General features: G+C 39.9%; 1 protein-coding gene across 12 annotated transcripts in view; it reads left to right on the top strand.

Moving 5' to 3' along the window:
- Positions 1-22,195, top strand: part of Huwe1 (HECT, UBA and WWE domain containing E3 ubiquitin protein ligase 1) — a 138,715-nt gene that overhangs the window by 98,568 nt on the left and 17,952 nt on the right. For 5 of the 12 annotated variants that reach the window (XM_041647686.1, XM_041647685.1, XM_041647691.1 and 2 more), the window contains 22 exons: positions 1,141-1,286; positions 1,828-1,894; positions 3,173-3,390; positions 5,682-5,893; positions 6,291-6,473; positions 8,794-8,966; positions 9,317-9,465; positions 10,171-10,246; positions 11,087-11,185; positions 11,772-11,905; positions 12,090-12,258; positions 13,549-13,777; positions 14,423-14,601; positions 14,890-14,979; positions 15,120-15,274; positions 16,828-16,873; positions 18,716-19,003; positions 19,988-20,243; positions 20,491-20,621; positions 21,254-21,468; positions 21,547-21,847; positions 21,978-22,080. In XM_041647686.1, coding sequence (XP_041503620.1) covers positions 1,141-1,286; positions 1,828-1,894; positions 3,173-3,390; positions 5,682-5,893; positions 6,291-6,473; positions 8,794-8,966; positions 9,317-9,465; positions 10,171-10,246; positions 11,087-11,185; positions 11,772-11,905; positions 12,090-12,258; positions 13,549-13,777; positions 14,423-14,601; positions 14,890-14,979; positions 15,120-15,274; positions 16,828-16,873; positions 18,716-19,003; positions 19,988-20,243; positions 20,491-20,621; positions 21,254-21,468; positions 21,547-21,847; positions 21,978-22,080 — 3,619 coding nt within the window. The remainder of the gene's footprint in view (positions 1-1,140; positions 1,287-1,827; positions 1,895-3,172; positions 3,391-5,681; positions 5,894-6,290; positions 6,474-8,793; positions 8,967-9,316; positions 9,466-10,170; positions 10,247-11,086; positions 11,186-11,771; positions 11,906-12,089; positions 12,259-13,548; positions 13,778-14,422; positions 14,602-14,889; positions 14,980-15,119; positions 15,275-16,827; positions 16,874-18,715; positions 19,004-19,987; positions 20,244-20,490; positions 20,622-21,253; positions 21,469-21,546; positions 21,848-21,977; positions 22,081-22,195) is intronic. The other 7 variants (XM_041647688.1, XM_041647696.1, XM_041647689.1 and 4 more) reach the window with 6 other exon arrangements.

A 22,195-nucleotide genomic window follows, 5' to 3' on the forward strand; every position in this document is an offset into this window, starting at 1 on the left:
TTTCTTTTAACAAAAGATTGTTGCTTTTTGTGGTGGTGGCATATGCCTTTAATCCCTGCACCAGAAAGGCAGAGGCCGGTAGACCTCTTGAGTTTGAGACAGAGACAGCCTGGTCTACAAAGCAATTTCCTGTACCTCCAAGGCCACACAGAAAAGCCCTGCCGTGAAAAACAAAAACAGATCAACAAGAAAAATGGCAAATAGTGCACATCTCTGAAGAAACTGATGAACATAAAATATGACTGATGCAAGAGTAATTCTGAGTCATTTTAAGGTAAGTCACATTAATCTGTTGTGATATTGAATCTTGAATGATATTGACAAAGATTTTGCCAAATGTTTATTAGAATGGTAATACAGGGGTGTACATGAAGATTCAAAAAGAAGCAATACCATTGCACAAGCAAATACTAAGAATTTTGTCATTTTCATACTCAAAAACAAAATGTCTTTATAGATTATATCAAAGAACTAAGTTTATTATTGTGACATTGTTTCCTCACTTTTCAGACCACCATCCCAATATACCTTTCTTTGTATGAGAGTGATTAGAAAAGCATGTTTTAATTCTTTGAACCCAAAGTTCTATTCTAGTCATGCCTTTTAGTTTTATTTATGTTTTATTTAGTAAAATGAGCAGTGATAGAAATAACTGTAGAGAAATACTAAACATTTGGTGCATTTGCTTCATATACTCTTCTAATCCTTTCAGAGTTTCTTGGTTTTCTTCCTATCACAGTACCATTACTGCATTTCCTTGTCTTCTCTCCACACAGTGATTTAGCTCTCATTCTAATGAATTGGTCTCCCATTGTACAAGCCTTTCACACTAAATGTGTTTTTGGACTTGACAGCTTAAGAATGTGAAAAGACTAATAAACTAGTTTATGTTAAAGTAACAACCATACATCACTTAATGACAGGAATATGTTCTGAGAAATGCATTAACTAACTTAACCTTTTGGTTTAACATACCTATATACATAGGTAATATTGCATATACCATTATAGTTATATTTGTTCTATAGCATAATTACTACACTGGTGCTCTTAAATGCTGTGATCCAATAACATTGCACAAATATTATACAGTTAAAGAACCATAGTTTAATTTTAGACACTTGTTTATTTTTTTCCTAGTAGACAAATCTGATCCTAAACCTGGGGGAATGACCCAAGAGGTTGGCCAGCTCCTACAAGACATGGGTGATGATGTATACCAGCAGTACCGGTCACTTACTCGTCAAAGCAGTGACTTTGATACACAGTCAGGCTTTTCCTTAAATGTAAGTCATTTCCAGCTGTTCTATGTTTTTCCTCTCTTTCCATTGTCCCTATTTTCTTAGTATCTAGGATTATCCAACGTGGGGAAAAGTATTAATTTTGTCAGAATGATGGCCCACACCTTTAATTAATCCTACCACTCAGGAGACAGACACAAGCAGGTTTTTATGAGTTCAAGGCCACCCAGGGCTACATAATGAGACTCGGGGGAATAAAGGTATTAATTTTCATACATATATAAATTATATTTGTAAAATTACAAAATTAATTTTCATACATATGTACAATTAATATATATAATTAATTTTAATGCATATATAAAGTTCCTAAAAATGAAAACAAAATTATGGTTCTCTGGCATTTTACTCTTTGAGTTCATCATTTTCCTCTTTACTTGGCTATGTCAATCACAGATTATAGAGAGAATGTGGTTGAAAGGTCAAACAAGAAGAATCTGTAGCAGTCTCAGCCATTGCTCTCAAAAAGAATCTCTTGTGGACTGTGTATAGAATTCATGACAGCTCACATGTATTCATCTTCCAGAGTCAAGTCTTTGCTGCAGATGGTGCCCCTGCTGAGACTTCCACAACTGGAACCTCCCAAGGAGAGGGTAATAATTTGCCTTTTTCCCATTTGTACTATCTGTTGGGAAGATTTCTCAAAGAAACTGGTTGTTAGCCTAGCGGTGGTGGCGCACGCCTTTAATTCCCACACTTGGGAGGCAGAGGCAGGCGGATCTCTGTGAGTTCGAGACCAGCCTGGTCTACAAGGGCTAGTTACAGGACAGGCTCCAAAGCTACAGAGAAACCATGTCTCGAAAAGCCAAAAAAAAAAATAAATAAAAGAAACTGGTTTTCTCAGGGCTAGACTAGAATAATAGGGTGTCATTGTCACATTTACATTTACTTGTCTGGGCAGTGATTTTTCAAGGGTGAGCCCAATGTTCTGCAGATACAGACTGCTGAAGTTAATAGAATTGTAGTTGTCATTAACTTGTTAATGGTTGGTGTAGTGATATCCTTAAGTTGTACTGTTTGTGCTTTCCCATATTCCCTTTTAGTAGACTTCACGCGCTGGTTTATAGAGTTTGTTTGTGTTAGTGACATTATAGCTGTATGGTTTTGGGAGTTTATTCCTTTAATTAAAAGTTTTAAAATAAAATTTAGGGGATACTTTGGTTAATACTATTTCGAAGAGATTAAAATGAGAGAAAGTAAGGGCTGGAGAGATGGCTTAGTGGTTAAGAGCCATCTTAATTTTCAGAGGACCTGAGTTTAGTTCTTAACACCCACCCATCAGACAGCTTAGAGCCACCTGCCTGTTACTCTACTTTTCAGAGATCTGACACCTGGCTTTTTCAATCACCCACCACACACTAAGTGTACATGCCTCCACGTCCATACACACAATTAAAAATTAAAAATAATGTGAATATTTTTCTTAATCAGTGAAGTGATAGCTAATTTGGGATCTGTTCTTTGAAGACCCAAATTCTGTTCCCAGCACCATGTTAAGGGCCTCACAGCTTCTGTGAATATCTGCACTCATGCATGTGCCCATTATACAGTTGAAAATAATATAAGTAAAATAATGGCTAATCATTTTAGTGACCTTACTGCCCTAATGAAATATACTCTCTCATACTAATACACTATTCTAGGGATAAAATTGCACAAGCTTCAGGATGTGATGGTTGCATGGATGGTTGGTTCATGCCCCACCATCGTCTTTTAACCTTGTTCATTGCCTTTGTCATTCAGCTACAGTGGCAATCAGAGTGTTTGATATGCACAAGTGCCCTAAAATGGAGGAAATTCTTTCTACCTATGGCTTGATTTTTTTTTTTTAATGTTTTGCAAGTGAAAGTGAACAGGTGGTTTTCTTCCAGGAACTTCAACTCCAGAGGACACTCGAGAAGGGAAGAAAGATAAAGAGGGGGACCGGACCTCTGAGGAAGGCAAGCAGAAAGGCAAGGGCAGCAAACCTTTAATGCCTACCTCTACTATCCTTCGTCTTCTGGCAGAGTTGGTGAGATCCTATGTTGGTATTGCAACCCTGATTGCAAACTACAGCTATACCGTGGGCCAGTCTGAGCTGATCAAAGAGGTAATGTTTCTAGTTTTTCCTTTCAGTGTTATTCTTTGATCATTTGGTTACCTCTTAGACTCTGTTGGAAACTCTTGAATGCCAAATATTCACCTAATGCCGAAAGAACAACTAGGCTTTTCGCCGTGATGTCAAGCAGTCGGGGTAATTAGGGAAATCAGTTAATGAAGTCTTCCATATCTTGTTTTGCTTAACAAATTTTGAGATTCATTTTTTGTATTTTCAGAGTTTTCATCTCATGGTTGTATTTTCTATTGTATGAATGTGCTGTAATCTTTTATTATTGTTAATTGACATTTGAATCATTTTGTGTATGGAGCTATCGCTGTAGTGCTGCTGTTAACATCTTATTCATGTCTTGGTAAACATACAGATGCATATCTCTTGGGTGATAGATTGCCTAAGAGTGTTTTTTGCTGAGCTCTAGCGCATGAATTTGTATGACTTTAACAGAAGGCACCTAAAGTTTACCAGAGTGTTAGTGGTCTGAGTGTATATATTACCAGACGCGTATGAAAATTCTGATTGTTTCATATATACTACCACATGATAGTCAATTTTACTCATTCCAGTAGGGTTGTTAGGATTTGTATTTCCTTGTTTACTATATTTTCATATTTATTGGATATTTGGAATGTATCTGTTAAAGGTGCTTGCTTGCTTTGCTTACTTGGGTTGCTTGAGTTTGTTGGTGAGACTATTTTGTTGTTCAAACTGGCCTTAAGTTCCTGGGCTCAATCTTCAATCCTCAGCCCGCCTCTGGAATAGTTGAACTAACACCTGGCTTGAAGTTTTTCATTAAATTCTTTATCGTATATGTAAGCCCCTTATTGACATATATGCATTCCATATATATATGTGTGTGTGCGTGTGTATGTTACTAGGTTTTTATTCATATAAGTAATAATTTATGGAATAAGACTTTAAGCTATAAATGTATTGAGTATCTTGCCCATTAAATATCTAAACATCTTACAGCTATGGCTAGATGTTTAACAAAAACTATTGATTATCTTTGCCCCCACATCAGAGTTAGTAGTAGTAATATCTCTTCATAGTAGGAGAAAAGGCTGAGAGCCACAAAGTATGGGAACAAAAGTAAAATTTGTCTTAGATTCCAAGCTAAGTGCTTGCTATTTGTTTTCTCTGCTTTCCTAAACTGCAAATCTTTTCTCAGATTGTACCATTAATAATGATAGATGACATAGCTTAGATTCAAAAAGTAATTTTTACTTTGTATTTCATTGGGAGTTAAATTTTGTTTCTATTAATCTGTTCTAAACTCACTTTGTCCAGTTTTTCAGGCTCCAGAATTCTACTTAGAGATACAAATTTGACATAAAATTGGTTATTTAAATCATGAACTGGGTGACATTTATTACATTATTACATTTACACTGTTGTGCAGCTATCACTTCTTTCTTCAAAAATCTGCCTGAATAATAAAAACTAATTTCTCTAAAAGTCAGTATAGAACTTAGAGAGAAAAAGAAGATTTTTGTCTTAACTTCTTTTTGCTATTTTTTTGTAATCCTATATTGAAATTTTTATTTATATGTGTCTCTGACTATGCTCTCTGTCTCCTATTCAGCTCTTGCAAGTTTCCAGCACAGGGTATCAGGCACATTGCAAGTTTCAGAAGGGATTGTAACATTCAAAAATGGATATTTGAATCCTTCATCCTTGACTAAATTCTTGATGCAAGCCACTTTTCTTTAGGCCTCATATTACCCACTTAACAGCTGGAGAAAATATGCTTTATTTGCTTCAATTTTACTGGTTTGGTATAAGCAGTTCCATTAAAGTCACTCTAAGTTTTAGGGATCCAATGCAGTTAGCTCTCATCTGAAATCCCAGTACTCTGAAAGTAGGGACAAGGATTCCAAGTTTCCGGCTAGCCTAGACTATATAATCCAATCTCAATTTTTATTAATATTAAAAAATACCAAATATTGAGTGTGGCGGCACACACCTTTAATCTCAGGTCTAGGGACAGTTAGTGGCCATAATGGTCTATATGGTAAATCCCAGGAGAGCCAGGGCTACACAGTGTGAGGCCATGTCTTAAATATAAAAAACAGTAAGTGACTACCTCCATGATACTGAGTTTTGAGAAATTAATGGGATCTGGAAGCGTTAAAAAGCCTCTCAAAGAATTCTAATTGGTTCACTACTTAACCCAGTTGTATCTTGAATGACTTGAAAGTAAAACCGTTTGTATACTTTGTTGTTATACAAATGATGTAGCTTAATTGTACTTGTGAATAAATGTCACGATTAATGACTTTCAGGACTGCAGTGTGCTAGCTTTTGTCCTGGACCACCTCCTTCCACATACCCAGAATGCAGAAGACAAGGACACACCTGCCTTGGCCCGTCTGTTCCTTGCAAGTCTGGCTGCTGCAGGGAGTGGCACAGATGCTCAGGTGGCCCTAGTGAATGAAGTAAAAGCAGCCCTGGGACGGGCACTTGCTATGGCTGAGAGTACAGAGAAACATGCCAGGTAAAGCCTGTGCCTAGCCTAATGCTGATAAGCAAGAACATCTCTTACTCCATGGTGCAAGGGGGTTCCTTGCACTTGACCAAGAATTCTAGTCATCCTAACAATGTACATAAAGTCTTTTCCCCACAGTGAACTGATTATATTTGAAGGAAGAAGATAACACAACTTGAGAAAAAAACAAATGAATGTTTTGACTCTTTAAACACAAAATTGAGCAGGTTTTATCATTTCTATAGTAAACAGTACTAATGAGAAGGTCAATTCTCTGTGTAGATATTATTTCCAGAAGAAAAAGACAAAGAACATACGTAAAACGATTATCTAAAGCAAGTTAGTAAAGTCATCATTTAAATATGGGCTATATTCACTTGACAGAGGTATCAAACTTCTTTCCCAGACTTCAGGCAGTGATGTGTATCATCAGTACTATTATGGAGTCCTGCCCCTCCACCTCCAGCTTCTACAGTAGTGCTACAGCCAAGACTCAGCATAATGGCATGAACAACATCATTCGACTGTTCCTCAAGAAGGGACTAGTCAATGACCTGGCCAGAGTTCCTCACAGCCTAGACTTGTCCAGGTAAAGTAATGCCCTGTTGTTCTACATGTTTGGAGAAGCACCTTTTCTTAAAAGAAAACTTCAGTTGTAAATAAAAGTTATGATGTGCTTACTAAGTGGATAGATGTTAATTGGTTTAATGTTATTCTTGATGTTTTCTGAAATGATGAGGTCTACTTTCCTACAAAAGATTGCCTTTTAGATTTGGTACTGTTGCTTCCTTGCAGTGTAGTTTAGCTATACATTTATTCTGTTCCTGTAAACTTACAGTTGGCTCTAAAGATTTACTGAAGCAGTTTAAATCTGTCTTAAGTGAAAGCTCAGATGTTAAGCTCAGTAATGGCACTTATTAACAGCACTACTTAGCACTATCAAACTCAGTCGTATAATGTCGGATGTCTATATATTTATATCTTGGTACTGTTTTTTCTGTTTTTGTTTTACTTTTCTGGAGCTCTTTTTAAACATAGTATTATTTAACCTCCAAGTATTAAGTAAATGTTTCCTTAAAATGAAACATTTATGTTCACATGCTCCCAGTTATTTTAATTGAGCCTTTCCCTGAGAACATGTTTTGATCCAGGGTCCAGTGAAGATTGTACATGACATTTGGATTTCAAAAAGTCTTTTTTCTCTAGGCAGGGATACATCCTAGTTGGTATAGTCTTTGCTAGCATGCATGAAGCTCTCTGTCAGATCCATAATATTGCATAAATCAGGGTTGCTGATAAATAGCATAGCACCAACATACGGAAGATGGAAAAAGAGGGCCAGGAATTTGAGGCCATTTGGGGCTGCATAAAACACAGTCTCAAAAGGGAAAAGGGTCTATTGCGTTTCGTGATATTTGACTAGGCCAAAGAACTCAGGGTGAATGTGTTACAGATGATCCCCTGAGTCTACGTTTATGTGATTTCCCCCTTACAGATGTATTTCTGGTTAAACATTTTAGGAAAAATTATTAATATGATATTTACTCTTCACATCAATTTTGGCAATATGTAGATCGACTGCCATTCTTCAGTGATTTTTTTAAAAAAAAAAATCCTGCTTTTAGCCAGGCATGGTGTCCCATGCCATTAATCCCAACACTTGGGAGGCAAAAGCAGGCAAGTCTTGAGTTTGAGGCTAGGCTGGTCTACAGAGTAAGTTTCAGGACAGCCAGAGATGTTTTGCAGAGAAGCTATGGCTAGAAAATCAAAGCAAAACAAAATCTGCTTTTATATGCTTGTCACTATAGATTCGTTCTATATTCACCATTTTTGTGGTCCTTTGTTATCAGTGTTCTTGGTGCTCAAATCAAACCTGAGTTTATCTTCCTGTCATTTTTGAAAATTTTCTCACAGAATGATACCCCAAGCTCGTTTTGTTCTGTTTTGTTTGTTTTGCAAGATGGTTTCTCTGCATAACACCCCTGACTTTCCTGAAACTAGCTGTGTAGACCAGGCTGGCCTTGAACTCACAGAGTTCTGGCTGCCTCTGCCTCTGCCTCTCAAAGTGTTGGAATTAAAGGCATGGACCACTACACCTGGATCTATAGCTCATTTGTAGTTTCCATGTCCTAGTTTTTAGATGTGTTCTTATGAGCTTTGGTTCATTTTAGTGATGATTGGTATCGATTACTGTCAGATAATAGCAAGAATCCTCTAGTATTAATGGGGTCCTGCTTAGTCTCGTGTACCTTATAACACTTAGAAATCATGCTGCACCTCTAACTACAGATCCTGTGACATTTTCACTGAACTTAAGGAACCCTGCATAATATAGACTTAAATGATCTTTTAAGATCTTGAGATTTAACGACTAAAAGCTAGACATGCGGTGGCACACAACTATAATCCTAGCACTTAGAAGGAAGAGAATCAGTAGTTTAGGATCATCCCCTACTTCACAGAGATTTTGACTAGCCCGAGGCAGCTAGCTACTTGAGACTGAAGAAAAGAGGATATAAGTACAAAATAAAGGGATTTGGAAATGTTTTTGTTTTGTTGATTAGTTGGTTGGTTTTGGTTTTCCTTGGTAGTCTAAATAGTTTGCTATTTGCTTGTGGTAATTCAAAATTCTGCCTCTACTCAAGAATTTTTCATGTGTTTACTATAGCTTCATGAAATAGGACATTGATTTAACCTTTGCTTTACTAGGCCGTATTCTTTGAAAGTCTTTAAACCATAGAGTCTTTTCTTCTAAATGCCAGGTTGAAAGTTCCATACTTTGTGCCCATTTCTTTTTCTCTCTAATAGCTTCTATTTTTTTTTTAAAAAAAAATCCTTAGTTATGCTTAGCAGATGGACACCTAGTGTTTCTATACTCAGTTCATCTCTGTATTTTTTCTTTATCTCAGTCCCAATATGGCCAATACGGTCAATGCTGCTCTAAAACCTTTGGAAACACTTTCCCGGATTGTAAACCAGCCCAGTAGCCTTTTTGGCAGCAAGAGTGCTTCTAACAAGAGCAAGTCTGAGCAGGATGCCCAAGGAGCCTCTCAAGATTCAAATAACCATCAACAAGATCCAGGTAGGGATTAAGAAACAATGTACTGGAAAGCTAGAAGGGTGGGAGTTGTTGCTTTGTAGCTATGGAATTAAGCTGTTCTAGTTTTGTGTTATTTCCCTGGGAACTTGCTGTCCTTGTAGATATCTGTAGTATTGATGTGGGAATTTAGCCCAAGAACAATTTCTTCACATTACAGCCTTATTTTGGTATCCTCACGTGTAGCCTTGTCTTTCATTTGTCATCTATTTGTTTATACTCTGAGAATTTGTAAACTTGCCCAAGGAAGGGGCCTTACTGTGTTCCTGCTTGCCTCATGGTACCAGCATATAAGCAACCTTTTGATTATTATGCTGGTTGGTTGATTGTTTCAGGCGAGCCTGGGGAAGCAGAAGTGCAGGAGGAGGATCATGATGTCTCTCAGACAGAGGTGGCAGATGGGGATATCATGGATGGGGAGGCTGAAACCGACTCAGTGGTGATTGCTGGGCAGCCTGAGGTGCTCAGTTCACAAGAGATGCAGGTAGGGAGGCAGATCATTCTGGCAATCTTTTGCGGCGCTGAACCAAACCCCCAGGTGGTGTGGGTGGGTGAGTACTTTAGATCTTTGTCTCAATGGGTCTTCAGAGGAACACAGATGATATGCTTACTTGATGCTCAGTGAATGTATTTGAATTGTTTTTTAAAGGAGGACAGAACCAGAATGCCATGCACTGTGAAATGGTATAGATCGCAACCAGACACAGATGAAATGTTAATCTGACCGAGTGCCCAGTGTCTTTGATTTATTTGGCTCTGATCATTATTGAAAGCTACTTAGCTTCACTTTATGTATGCCATACCACCAGATCTTGCTGGGTTGTTTCAATATCAGTCTTCTAAAGATGCTAAAGAAAGCATGGTAATTTGGTGGCAATGGCTAAGAAACTGTGCCTATGGACCTTAGCTGCTGGCTGTATATTGATCTGTATGTATTCCTGGGCAGTCTAAGACTAACCTAGTATCCATTAACCAAGATAGACCCATTTGAAAGACAGTCTTGAGTGTGGCTTTATTGGAAGCAATGATAGTCTCTGTGTCAACAGCACCACATCTACAGTTTCTGTGTCATAACCTATCACATACTATTATAGAAACATGCTCCCTTGATGGCTTTTTTAGGAGTTCCAGTGCTAGCACATTGATAGACTTGTATGCATCCATATATATATGTTCTATTTCTCTCCAGGTTGAGAATGAGCTGGAGGACCTGATAGATGAGTTGCTTGAGAGGGATGGCGGATCTGGGAACAGTACAATTATAGGTGAGAGCCCCAGAACTGAGTATAGCTTCTTCCTTTGTGTCAGTCTCTCTTGGGAGGACCCTTTTTCTCATCATCTGCTTGCTCAGCTCTGCCTAAGGGCTCATATAGCCAGCCTAGATTGCTGCTTGTCTTGATGTTGTTGGTGTTAACAGAAGAGAAATTTATAAGCTGTCTACAGGCCTGTGACAGGTCTGAATTGTTGTTGCCTGTGTTGGGGTGGTGGTAGGGTGGCCATAAGTATAGATGATAACATCAGGCACATCAAAAGAGTGTTTATTCAGAGGCCTAGAAGAGGCTGTAGGATGAGAAATTGCTTTTTTTTTTTCAGTTCTTCAATGAAGTCCAGGGGCTTTCTGCCTCTGTGTCTCGATAATGTAAACAAGAGTGGTCATTCCTTAAGGATGGCCCCTTTAAAATCTCAAATGGAAAAATGACAAAGGTAACCAGCTGCCACCTCACTGTGAAGGTGTTTATGTTATTGTACTGATCAAGAAAACCAAAGGATAAATGGAAGTAGACATTCTTAAAGATACAAAGCTTTTCCACACCCATCGTACTCTGTGATTGCACAATAAGTGGGATTGGCAAGACAGATGTGATCGTTCCATTTTACAGATGAGGAAACTGAGACTCAGACAGGTAAAGTGACTGGCCAAGCTCACCTAGATAGTTGACAGCAGAGAATCGAGGTATTCTCCCTCATCGGATAAAGAAAAAGGAGGAAAAGGAAAAAAAACCAAACGTGGATATCTGTTAGGTGTACATAGCTACTTAGACGCACCCAGTCTGGAAAGGGAAGTCCTCTGTTGTTCAGTGAAGGCTCTGCTCTGTAACCTTCAGTGAGCAGAAGTGGAGAGGATGAATCACAAGAGGACGTGCTGATGGATGAAGCTCCTTCCAACCTCAGCCAAGCTTCCACCTTGCAGGCCAACCGAGAAGGTGAGAGTGCCGAGGCCAGAAAGGCCTCCCTTCTTGCCCTGCACGTCTGACAGATACTACACTAGGGTTTTCCTGGAGGCAGCTGCCCACATGTGCAGAATAAGGAAGCATCTGTCTGCATGCGCTGACATATACCATCCACTTTATCCTCAGCCAGTTTTTCAAATAACGTGTTACTACTGCTTGCCCAAAGTTTGTCACTTCTTACTTGGTTCGCTTTCTTCTCACCCACCTGCTGTCATCGCTCCAGATTCCCTCTTATCAACAGGATGCAGTCAGTAGCAAAACAGGACTGGAAAGGCAAGGGGGCACCGACAGACTTGGCCAAGTCCTACACCATGGCTCCTCAAAGCACCACCCTGGAGCCAGCTTCCACATTCAGCAACCCTGCTCAGCGTGTCGATGATTGATTGGCACTCTCAGGAAATCTGGGCTGGCTCACTAAGTTTGTACATCACCCTAGATCTGATTCTTCCTCTCTTAGAGTCAGATACCCCATCGCCTTCCCGCTCAGTCTGCCGGCCTGCACAGTGGCCTGTTTTCTAGCTACTCAGTATAGTCCTCCAATGTGCTCCCTTTGTTTTAGATTCCATGAATATCCTGGACCCTGAGGATGAGGAGGAGCACACTCAGGAAGAGGACAGCAGTGGCAGTAACGAGGATGAGGATGATAGTCAGGATGAAGAGGAGGAGGAGGAGGAAGATGAGGAAGATGATCAGGTGAGGGGGGACTGTGTTTGGGTTGGTTCAGATGACCTCTTCCATGGGAACACAGAACTACAGAAAAAAACGGACAATCTGGGTTACTAGCTAGCCTCGTCGCCTCCCTCCCTCATGTGCTCATGTGGCCATGACACCAGAACACTTACCTCCAGCAATTCTCCATCTCGTATTTTCCCTTAAGGAGGATGATGAAGGTGAAGAAGGAGATGAAGATGATGACGACGATGGTTCTGAGATGGAATTGGATGAGGATTACCCTGATATGAACGCTTCTCCCTTGGTCCGATTTGAGCGCTTTGACCGGGAGGATGATCTCATCATTGAGTTTGACAACATGTTCTCCAGTGCTAGTAAGATACAGGGGCTCAGCTGGGTTTTATCTATTGATTCTTATACCCTTCCCTAGGGTAAGCCAAGCAATGAACTAAAGCAGCCATCGATCTGATAGAGGACAACACTCCTTTACTATACTCACATCCTGGGGCAAGGGATATCTGAATTCATCTCTCTGGATAGCATATCCTTGCAAGAAGGAATCGGAGGAGGCTGCTCTTGTTCCAACTCAGTAAACAGGGAGCTCTTAGAGCCTGGACAACTTGATGTTTTACTTGATTGAAAAAAAAAATGAGACCAAGTCTGACTACATCAGGCACCTGAATGCACACTGCAGTGACAGGGCAATCAATAATCCTTAATTCTGTAACGCTGGATCTCAAGGGTTTGGATGGACACCGCTGAGCCTGGCATTAGGGAGTGGATTTAATAGATTCAATGTTCATCACGGATGGAACTGTTCAGGAGAGAGAAGGAATCTCTCCACTCCTTTCCTATCAACATCAACGTTCCCTTGTAGCAACGAGTTCTTAGCCTCAAGCTGTCTTCATGGGACAGGTCTTACCTCAAATCACAAGCATAACATAGCTGAAAATACTTAAGAATTCTGGTCTGTTGTCTTGGCCATAATCTTTTACCTCTGAGCCTCAGTTTGTCACCTGTAAATGAAAAGCATGAAGAGGAAAAAAAAAAGCAGTAGATAATTTTCAAGATACCATCTATGATACTCTTAGCGTTTTTGCTGTTTTCGTCAATCTTATAAGTATTTGAGCCTTTGTTCATTCAACAAATTAATCGAATATTTGAGATGTGCCTACTGGTCCATGGTACTGGGGATAAGGTTGTAAAAAAATGCAGTTTTTACCCTTTATAAGAGCTTATAGGTTGTTAGGACATCACATTGTAGTACATTAAGAAAACACAGAGTAAAGGTGTATCTAACTCAGCCTATTAGACTGTAACCTATTAGAAGTAACATCTTGATCTGAAAACAAAAGAACAGGTGAGGAAGGGAAGTAAAGTCATTTAGGCAGAGGAGCCAGCATGTGTTTGAAGGGCCTAGAAGCATCACTGTGTTTGTATTGAAAATGGGTTGTGGAAAGGTAGTGTTTAGGATTTTGTTGAGGTGGTGTCTTGACATATGGTAGTATCCGAGACAATAGATTTGGTGTGGGGATGAGGGAGAAAGGGAAAAAGTTCAGGTTTCCTTTTGAGTAAATAAGGCCCAGGAGACATGGGTTCTACTTGAACAGCCATGGAAGAAACTTATTTTTGGGACTGACCCCATTTGCATATTATCCTTGCAGCAGACATCCCTCCATCCCCAGGAAATATCCCTACCACCCACCCATTGATGGTACGTCATGCAGATCACAGTTCCCTGACGCTGGGCAGTGGCTCTTCTACAACTCGTCTCACCCAGGGCATCGGTCGCAGTCAGAGGACCCTAAGACAGCTGACAGCCAATACAGGCCATACCATTCATGTTCACTACCCTGGAAACCGCCAGCCTAACCCTCCTCTTATACTACAGAGGTGAGTTAGAAGCACAATCTGTTGGACTCCATGGAGCTCTTAGAATTTTAACTGAGCTTGAACATTGTCTTGACCATAAGGATAAACAGTCCCTTGAAAATAAGATGTGTGCTACATGTGCTGTATTTAGGGAAAGAATACCAAGCTTATGTAACTTTTACTTTAAAAGTACTGCTCAACCTTGTGTGATGCCACATACCTACTATCCCAGCACTCTGGAACCTTAGGCAACATCACAAAGGTAAGGTCAGCCTTGGCTACTATGTACATAATAAGACCAGCAAGCATCTCTAACAGTTTAATAAAACAAAGACAAGGTTCTTGTGCTATAGCTTAGAATTTAGTAAGTGAGAAACTTATACAATGGCTTAAGGGTGTACAATAGAAGCATTTATACCTAACACAGTGCCTGACATACAAAAGCTTTCTGGTAGCACTTAGGTGTTCAAGGAACTATAGAATGATAGGCAGTTTAAGCTCATTATTATCAAACTAATATGCTAATCAGAATGGCAGTAAAGGTTTAAATGCAGTAATATTAAATTCCATCCTAGGTTTAGTAGATCTACACACACGATCTCATGGTAGTGGGTTTCTGTGGACTTAAAAAACGACAGCGGTACCTAACTAACCATTACCCTGCAGGTTACTTGGTCCCTCAGCTGCTGCTGACATCCTTCAGCTGAGCAGTAGCCTTCCTTTACAAAGCCGAGGTCGGGCCCGCCTCCTGGTGGGCAATGATGATGTCCATATCATTGCCAGGTCTGATGATGAGCTGCTGGATGACTTTTTCCATGATCAGAGCACAGCTACTAGCCAAGCAGGCAAGTTTATGCAATAAGAGGGAGGGATAGTTACTGGGTTCTTGTTCAATTCTAAGAAGAGCAGTATCTTTCCTAGAGAAACTTCATTTTATAGGAGTCAAAGCCACTTGGTTACTTAGCCAAAGGCAACAACTCTTTATTGCTTCTGGGTACCTGTTAAGCTGTTATATGCCAAACCTTGTGACAGACCATGGGTCCTTTTTGGGAAAATAAGGCGATTTTTTTTTTTTTAAGGTCAATCAACACAATATAAAACCCAGAATTTCACTTCATTTTATTCTCCTATAGGAACCCTGTCCAGCATCCCCACAGCTCTGACCCGGTGGACAGAGGAATGCAAAGTTCTTGATGCTGAGAGCATGCACGACTGCGTTTCAGGTGTGTTAAGTTGGTCGTCAGGACAGTAATAAGCCTTCCATTGCTAAGATGAGTATGCACAGAGTTGTTTCTAATTCTCTGGTTGCAAGCTCTGCCTCAACCTTCCAAAGCAGCCTCTGATCTTTGCCTTTTTCTTGTAGTGGTTAAAGTACCCATTGTCAATCACCTGGAATTCTTGAGAGATGAGGAGCTAGAAGAGAGAAGGGAGAAACGCAGGAAACAACTGGCTGAGGAAGAAACGAAAATAATAGACAAAGGCAAAGAAGACAAAGAGAACAAAGATCAGAGTGCACAGGTGATTACAAAGAGCTAAAGGGATGCACCATTACCTATGTTTGTTTTTATTATGACTTTGTCATGCCCATAGTACTAAACCACTAAATCATTCTAGAATATTACATTGAACCTGGGAAATTGTTCATTCCAGATTGACTCTTTATTCATCTGGTTTTTAGGCATCCAAAAAAAAAATCAGACCTAGAGATAAATTATTATCCATTATCTTACTGGGGAAAGCTGACACCAGAACCAAAATGGTTTCTTGCATTACAGTCTTACTTTGTAACCTCTATTTCTCTAAGTCCTGCAGATACGATGCTGATTCAACCTATATTGGTTCTCGTTTTCATTCATGATGAACTTCTAGTATCAAGAGCCTTATTTTAGATAACCACATTCTAGCATTTAAATAAGTTTGGCTTAGGTGTTAGAAAAGTTCCCCCCCTGAAATCTGTTACCACATAACTAAAAGTATATGCATAAAAGCTAATAGAAGCACAAAGAAATTAAGAAAGGAGTAGAAAGCTGTAGTATACCCCCACTTAGCAGGTAGGTATTAGGTAAATTAAAAACAAGGACATGAGGGGCTAGAGATTATAAATAACCCCAGTTTGGGTACCAGCGCCCACATGACAGCTGAAAACTATAAATCCAATTCTCAGTGATCCAACATGCTCTTTTGGTCCCTGAAGACACCAGGCATGCATAAAGACCACATATGTACATGCAGGCACATGCTTCTACAAAGAGGAATTAGGGACCCCGGTGAAAGAAACAGCCATTAAATGTTGAAGGTATAGGCTTGATTTCTAATACTGCTAGCTAAATTGATTAATTCAAACACATTGAGGTATTTGTTTATAATAACAAGCATGTTCTAACATCTTTATGTAAAATTTGGCCTGAAACATTGTATATGACAAAAGGACTCAATGGTAGAATGTTTCCTGGTATGTGCAAGGCCCTGTGTTTGATCCAGAGTAGCACCCCAAAACAAAACTAAAGTGGGAAAATCATAAACCCAAGGAAGGGAAATAGATGGAACTAAAAATTTTTTCTCTCACAATTGTACTCATTTCTAATGTTTTTTAATTCTCTTGTTGTCTATTTCCTGCCCAGCCCCATAGTTTTGCCTTTATGTAATTGGTCTATTTTTTTCTTATGTGTTGCTGAAGATAAAATCTAGGAACTCACACATGATAAACTTGAATTCTCCTGCTGAACTATATTTCCAAGTCCTCTGCAAAGCTGTTGAATATTAGTATATAGTATGTCTAAAGAAATTGGATGCCGGGCATGGTTTCACATGCCTTTAATCCCAGCGGGCAGATCTCTGTGAGTTCAATGCTAGCCTGACTAAAAAAAGTTCCAGGACAGCCAAGGCTTATTGCACAGAGAAACTGTGTCTCATGCACCACCAAAAGAAAGAAATTGGATGAATTTTTGTATTCTGAAATAGCAACACTGACAGGTCACTGAATTCATGGGTGGTGTAGGTGAGGGATGACTCTTATGTTTGATCTCTTTCGTATGCTTGTAAAGTTTCCCAATGGTCTCTTCTCTTTGCAGTGTACTGTTTCTAAGACAAATGACTCCACTGAACAGAATGTCTCAGGTAACTTTCCCTCCCTTCCACTCTTGCTTGTTAATCAGTGGATTCTTTCCAAATAGCTGGCCATGTGGGCTGAAGATGGACACTGGTGCTCTGTGGGATGAGGTAGTAGATTGTATAGTTTTAGGGTCATACCCCATCTTGGAGATAACTATACAGTCTACTGTCTTTCCCACGGTGGTACACTTCCCATCCAACTAGCCCTAATCAGGTTTCTTTTGTGGTTATGGTGTGTTTCAGTCTGACATGTACACAGGTTATGTATCTTGTTCTTCCCCCTCCCCCCAAAACTAGGCATGGGCATCTTTGAGGTGGTTGATCCTCTGGTATGGCACTTCATGAGAACACCTGATGGCAGTGGTTCTCAGTTGCCAATCCTCAGTGAAAATTAACATGGGGAAGTCTAATGTGTGTTTGATTCCATTCAAAAGACTTATATATTTAGGAATTATGTTCTCCTTCTTGGATAACAAAACATTGTTGCTAAATCATTGTTTTGTTTTTTTCCATACAAAACCAAAAGTAATACCTTCTTTAGTCCTTTTTACTATTCACTAAATCTTAGTGGTTTATGGAATCTTAGAAGTCTAAATAAAGAACATTGCCTTGAAAAATTGGCTTTTAGGGATCAGCTTTGTGGGCTCAGTGGTATAATAAATATATCCTTTATATTTTTTCTCATCATCTTAACAATGGTCAGTAATCATTTTTGCCATTGGCCAATGTGGTATTATGTTTCTCCCATCCCTATTTATTCAGAACTTCTTTCTAGAAGCTTTCTTAAATCTGCTGGCCTTGAATTGGGAGACTTATTTTACAAAGCCTTCACATTATTTTTAAAGTATTGAAAAGAGAATAGGTGTCCCCATTCCCTTCACCTAGCAAAAGGTGTATAAAAGAGCCTACTACAAGGTAAAATGGCCTTTTGCCTACTGCCCTTTCTTCTGCACATGCCAGGGTGAGGTAGTAAGTTGTATTGTTGTGGGATAGGGATTTTAGAGCCCAATAAGAAGATAACTATACAACTTACTACTTTCCTTGGTGTGGTGCATAAGTCTCCATTAGAGAAAAGATGTAGATGTTTATTGAAAAAACAGAACCATAAGAAAGGAAGGTGGAAGGATAAGAGTGAGGTAGATACTGTTAAGTGGCTTCCTTCATATACATTAGAATGTATTATTAACCGATTATTTTACCATTGGGTATAAACTATTCTGCTGTTCTTTGGTACTGTGATAACTTCATTTACTTAGTAATAGAATAAGAATATGAAGACAGGTATGGAAACTGTACTTTTAGAATTTTGAATAAGAAGCTGAGCGTGTTGGCTTGTGCTTGCAATTCTAAAACTTGGCAGAGGAAAGAAAAGCAAGAGTTCAGGGGCAGCCTCAGCTTTATAGCGAGCTTGATGCAAGCCTGGGCTGCATTTAACCCTGTCTCCAAAGAAAAAGAAAAAAATTATAAATCAATTCTGACCATTGCTTGTTCCAAGTAAATAAGGAAATGTGAGGATCTATAAGATTTTCGTAGGTTTTTCTCTGTTGCCTTGCCCTGTCAATGTGCTATACTATTGTTCCCTTCCACCTGGAACACAGAAAAGATTTTATTCTCTAGATTCTCAGAGTCAGATCTCTGGTTCTTGAGACACAGATAGCACTGTTTTAGCCCTTATCACCATTATGCTCCACCAGTCAAGAGCTATTTCTGGGAGCAGTTTGTTTGGAGAGAGATTTTTTCATGTTGCTCAACTAATGGTTCCCTTACTAAGGTGCATGTGCTGATGAGGATGCTTCCCATGGCTGATTTCTTTCCCCTTAACCTCCAATATCATTCTTTCTGATAAAGATGGGACTCCTATGCCTGACAGCTATCCAACAACACCCTCTTCAACGGATGCAGCTACATCTGAGCCCAAGGAGACACCTGGTACTCTACAGCCCTCCCAGCAACATTCAGCACTCCCACCCCCACCAGCCTTAGGAGAGATTCCTCAGGAACTGCAGTCTCCTGCTGAAGAAGTGGGGAACTCTACACAACTATTGATGCCTATAGAGTTGGAAGAATTGGGTCCCACAAGGCCAAGTGGAGAAGCAGAAACAACTCAAATGGAGTTATCCCCAGCTCCCACCATAAGTGAGTAGAATTTTACTTCAAAGGGACAGAAAAAGGGAAAAGTTGCTGTCTTTGTAGCTTTAAAAAAAAAGAAGAAAAAAAAAGAATTAGGAGCTGAAATCCTCAGTTTCCACTTTAGCTTTCTTAGTTGAAGCTATGATCTTTTTTCTGTGTTCTCAGTTAATTGTTGTGATAAGCATACCACCATTTTTTGAGGCAATACTCATTTCTGAACTATCATGTCAGCTTTATTATTTTACTTCTTTTAAACTAATTTTTCAAACTTAAATAATTAGCCCAAAGTCATTCAATGAGTAGTTGAGCTGTTGATGTCAACAATTCTACAATTAGTAAACACAAATCTTTAAGGTACCAGTTTTGTTTGTTTTTATCAGGAACTGTTTCTTTTCCTGTTGCTGTGGTAAGATAATCTGCTAAAAGTTATTTTTAGGTAGGAAAGATGTTTTTTGACTCACAGTTCCAGGGTATAGCAGGAAAGGTCACAGTTGAAATGTATTATGCATTAAACAATGAACACATGTATGCTACTCAGGTGCCTCTTCTCCAGGTAAACAGTCCAGGGTTCTTGTTCTTGTTTGGGAGTGTCATCACCCACATCTTCCCACATCAATGAAAGCAGGGTGTATAATTTCCAAAAGATGTTTGTACAAGTTCATCTCTTAGGTGATATTGGAATCTGTCAAATTGGCAGTAACCATCACAAGTGCCTTGGTGCCTGCAGGAAAACTGAGAATGACAAATTCTTACTTGGGACGTCTTAGGTACATTGCTTCACAGATGTGTAGAGCAAGCTAAAGAGTAAATAGAAAATTCTTGAGATTTTTAAAGGGCAGTTGAGATGGAGGAGTGAGCAACAGATCATCAAACAGTAATAGTAGAGAAGTCTGTACTATTACAAAGGAAACAACCCTACCAAAGACTTTGCCTGTCATATTACCTTGATTCAAAGTACCCATCTAATTTCTCACTCTAACTTCCTTCTAGCCTCTCTTTCCCCAGAGAGAGCTGAAGATTCAGATGCATTAACAGCTGTCAGCAGTCAACTGGAAGGTTCTCCCATGGACACCAGCAGCCTGGCTTCCTGTACATTAGAAGAGGCTGTAGGTGACACTCCAGCAACTGGCAGTTCTGAGCAGCCTACAGCAGGCAACTCTACTCCTGGGGATGCCCCATCAGTTGTAGCAGAAGTACAAGGCAGACCTGATGTGTCAGGAGAATCTACCCAGCAACCTGAGGATAAGTAAGCACTGTACAACCAAGAGAGAGTAGGAAGGGAGGGGAGCAGAAAAGAAATGTATAACACAAAAAAAAAAGAATTAAAAGAGGGTGTTTCAAGCTACATGGTTGTTGTATTGTGATCATTGTGTCTTATTTGAGAAATGGGTATTAGGTGCGTTTTTGTTTGGTTTCTTCTGTTTGTTTGTTTGTTTATGGGAAAACAATATAAAGAACAACCCGAGAGTGATTTTTTTTTTTTCCCCCCTCAGCTCTCCCCCTGCATCTTCTGAGAGTTCTTCTACCAGAGATTCTGCTGTGGCCATCTCTGGAGCAGATTCTCGAGGAATCCTAGAGGAGCCACTGCCTTCAACAAGCAGTGAAGAAGAAGATCCCCTTGCAGGTGAGTCCATGCATGTTTGGACCATGATAATGTTTTCCAAAAAACCTCTTTGCATGAACATATCCAACCAAGCACTTACTTCCAGATTTTATGGGGGAGAAGGATATTGAAAGACTAGCAATAAGAGGATGCTGCTGTTGCATAATGAAAGGAATCCAGACTTAGAAGTCAAGTTAACCTTAGCTTTCTCACATTCTACCACTGAGCTATAGGTCCTCAGCCTGGAAACTTCTCTGAAAACGTTATTTTTAGCATACTACTTCCTACTGTTATAAACTAGGACCATTATTTAATAACTCTAATCCTCATTGACACACTGTTAGTCAACTTTCTATTACTGAATCAAATATCTAAAATAATCAACTCCACCACAGTTGTGAAGTTTTTGGTCTTAGGTCATTTAACTGCCTGTTGCTTCTGACCACTAGTACATAATGGTGGCTGCACACAATCTTATATGGGAGACTCATAAAGGTTGAAGGATGACAACATACACTTCTGTTAAACTATTTGAAGCTTAAGAAGATGGTTTGTGGGTCTTTTCCGCATCCTTGCAAGAAGTGAAAGCTTTGCTTGAAGAAAGGTTGTTTTTCTTTTCTCTAAGTCCCTTTATAACTTACATCTCTCTTTAGGTATCAGTCTCCCTGAAGGTGTGGATCCCTCCTTTCTGGCTGCTCTCCCTGATGATATCCGTCGGGAAGTCCTACAGAACCAGCTGGGCATTCGTCCGCCAGCCCGAACTGCTCCCTCTACAAATAACTCAGCTCCTGCTGTAGTGGGGAATCCTGGTGTGACTGAAGTGAGCCCCGAGTTTCTGGCTGCCCTACCTCCAGCCATTCAAGAGGAAGTATGTGAGCAGGAAGATGGTGAGACCAGACCACCTGGAAAAGAGCTATATTTTTACTGATTTGTTTTGTTCCTGTAGGTGCTAGCCCAGCAGAGAGCTGAGCAGCAGCGGCGGGAACTGGCCCAGAATGCCAGCTCAGATACTCCCATGGATCCTGTGACCTTCATCCAGACTCTGCCTTCAGATCTGCGTCGTAGTGTCCTAGAGGACATGGAAGACAGTGTGTTGGCTGTAATGCCACCTGACATTGCAGCTGAGGCTCAAGCCCTAAGACGGGAACAAGAAGCCCGGCAGCGGCAGCTCATGCACGAACGTCTTTTTGGACACAGTAGTACCTCTGCACTCTCTGCCATTCTCCGAAGTCCAGGTACAGAGGGAGGCAAGTGAGAGCGCTCCGGATCATCTTGGCCTTGTTTTAATTTTCCTCTTTTTATTACCTGTTGTGTCGCTTAATCCAGCTTCTCCCCACTTCAACAAATTTAATTTCCTCTTTCTTTCTTTCTTTGTAGCTTTTACCAGTCGCCTGAGTGGCAACCGTGGGGTCCAATATACTCGCCTTGCTGTACAGAGGGGTGGTACCTTCCAGATGGGAGGTAGCAGCAGCCATAATAGGTACCTTTGTGGTTGTTTTTTTTTTTTTAATCCTACCATACTACTTTCTGGGTCTCTTTGATTGTATAAGCAGAGAAACTAAAAACTCTTGAGGTAGGTTGGAATGACTATTCTG

This window comes from Microtus oregoni, unplaced genomic scaffold (assembly GCF_018167655.1).
Source record: "Microtus oregoni isolate MIOR12 unplaced genomic scaffold, Mior012 000209F_ref0000067, whole genome shotgun sequence".
Classification (NCBI taxonomy): Eukaryota; Metazoa; Chordata; class Mammalia; order Rodentia; family Cricetidae; genus Microtus; species Microtus oregoni.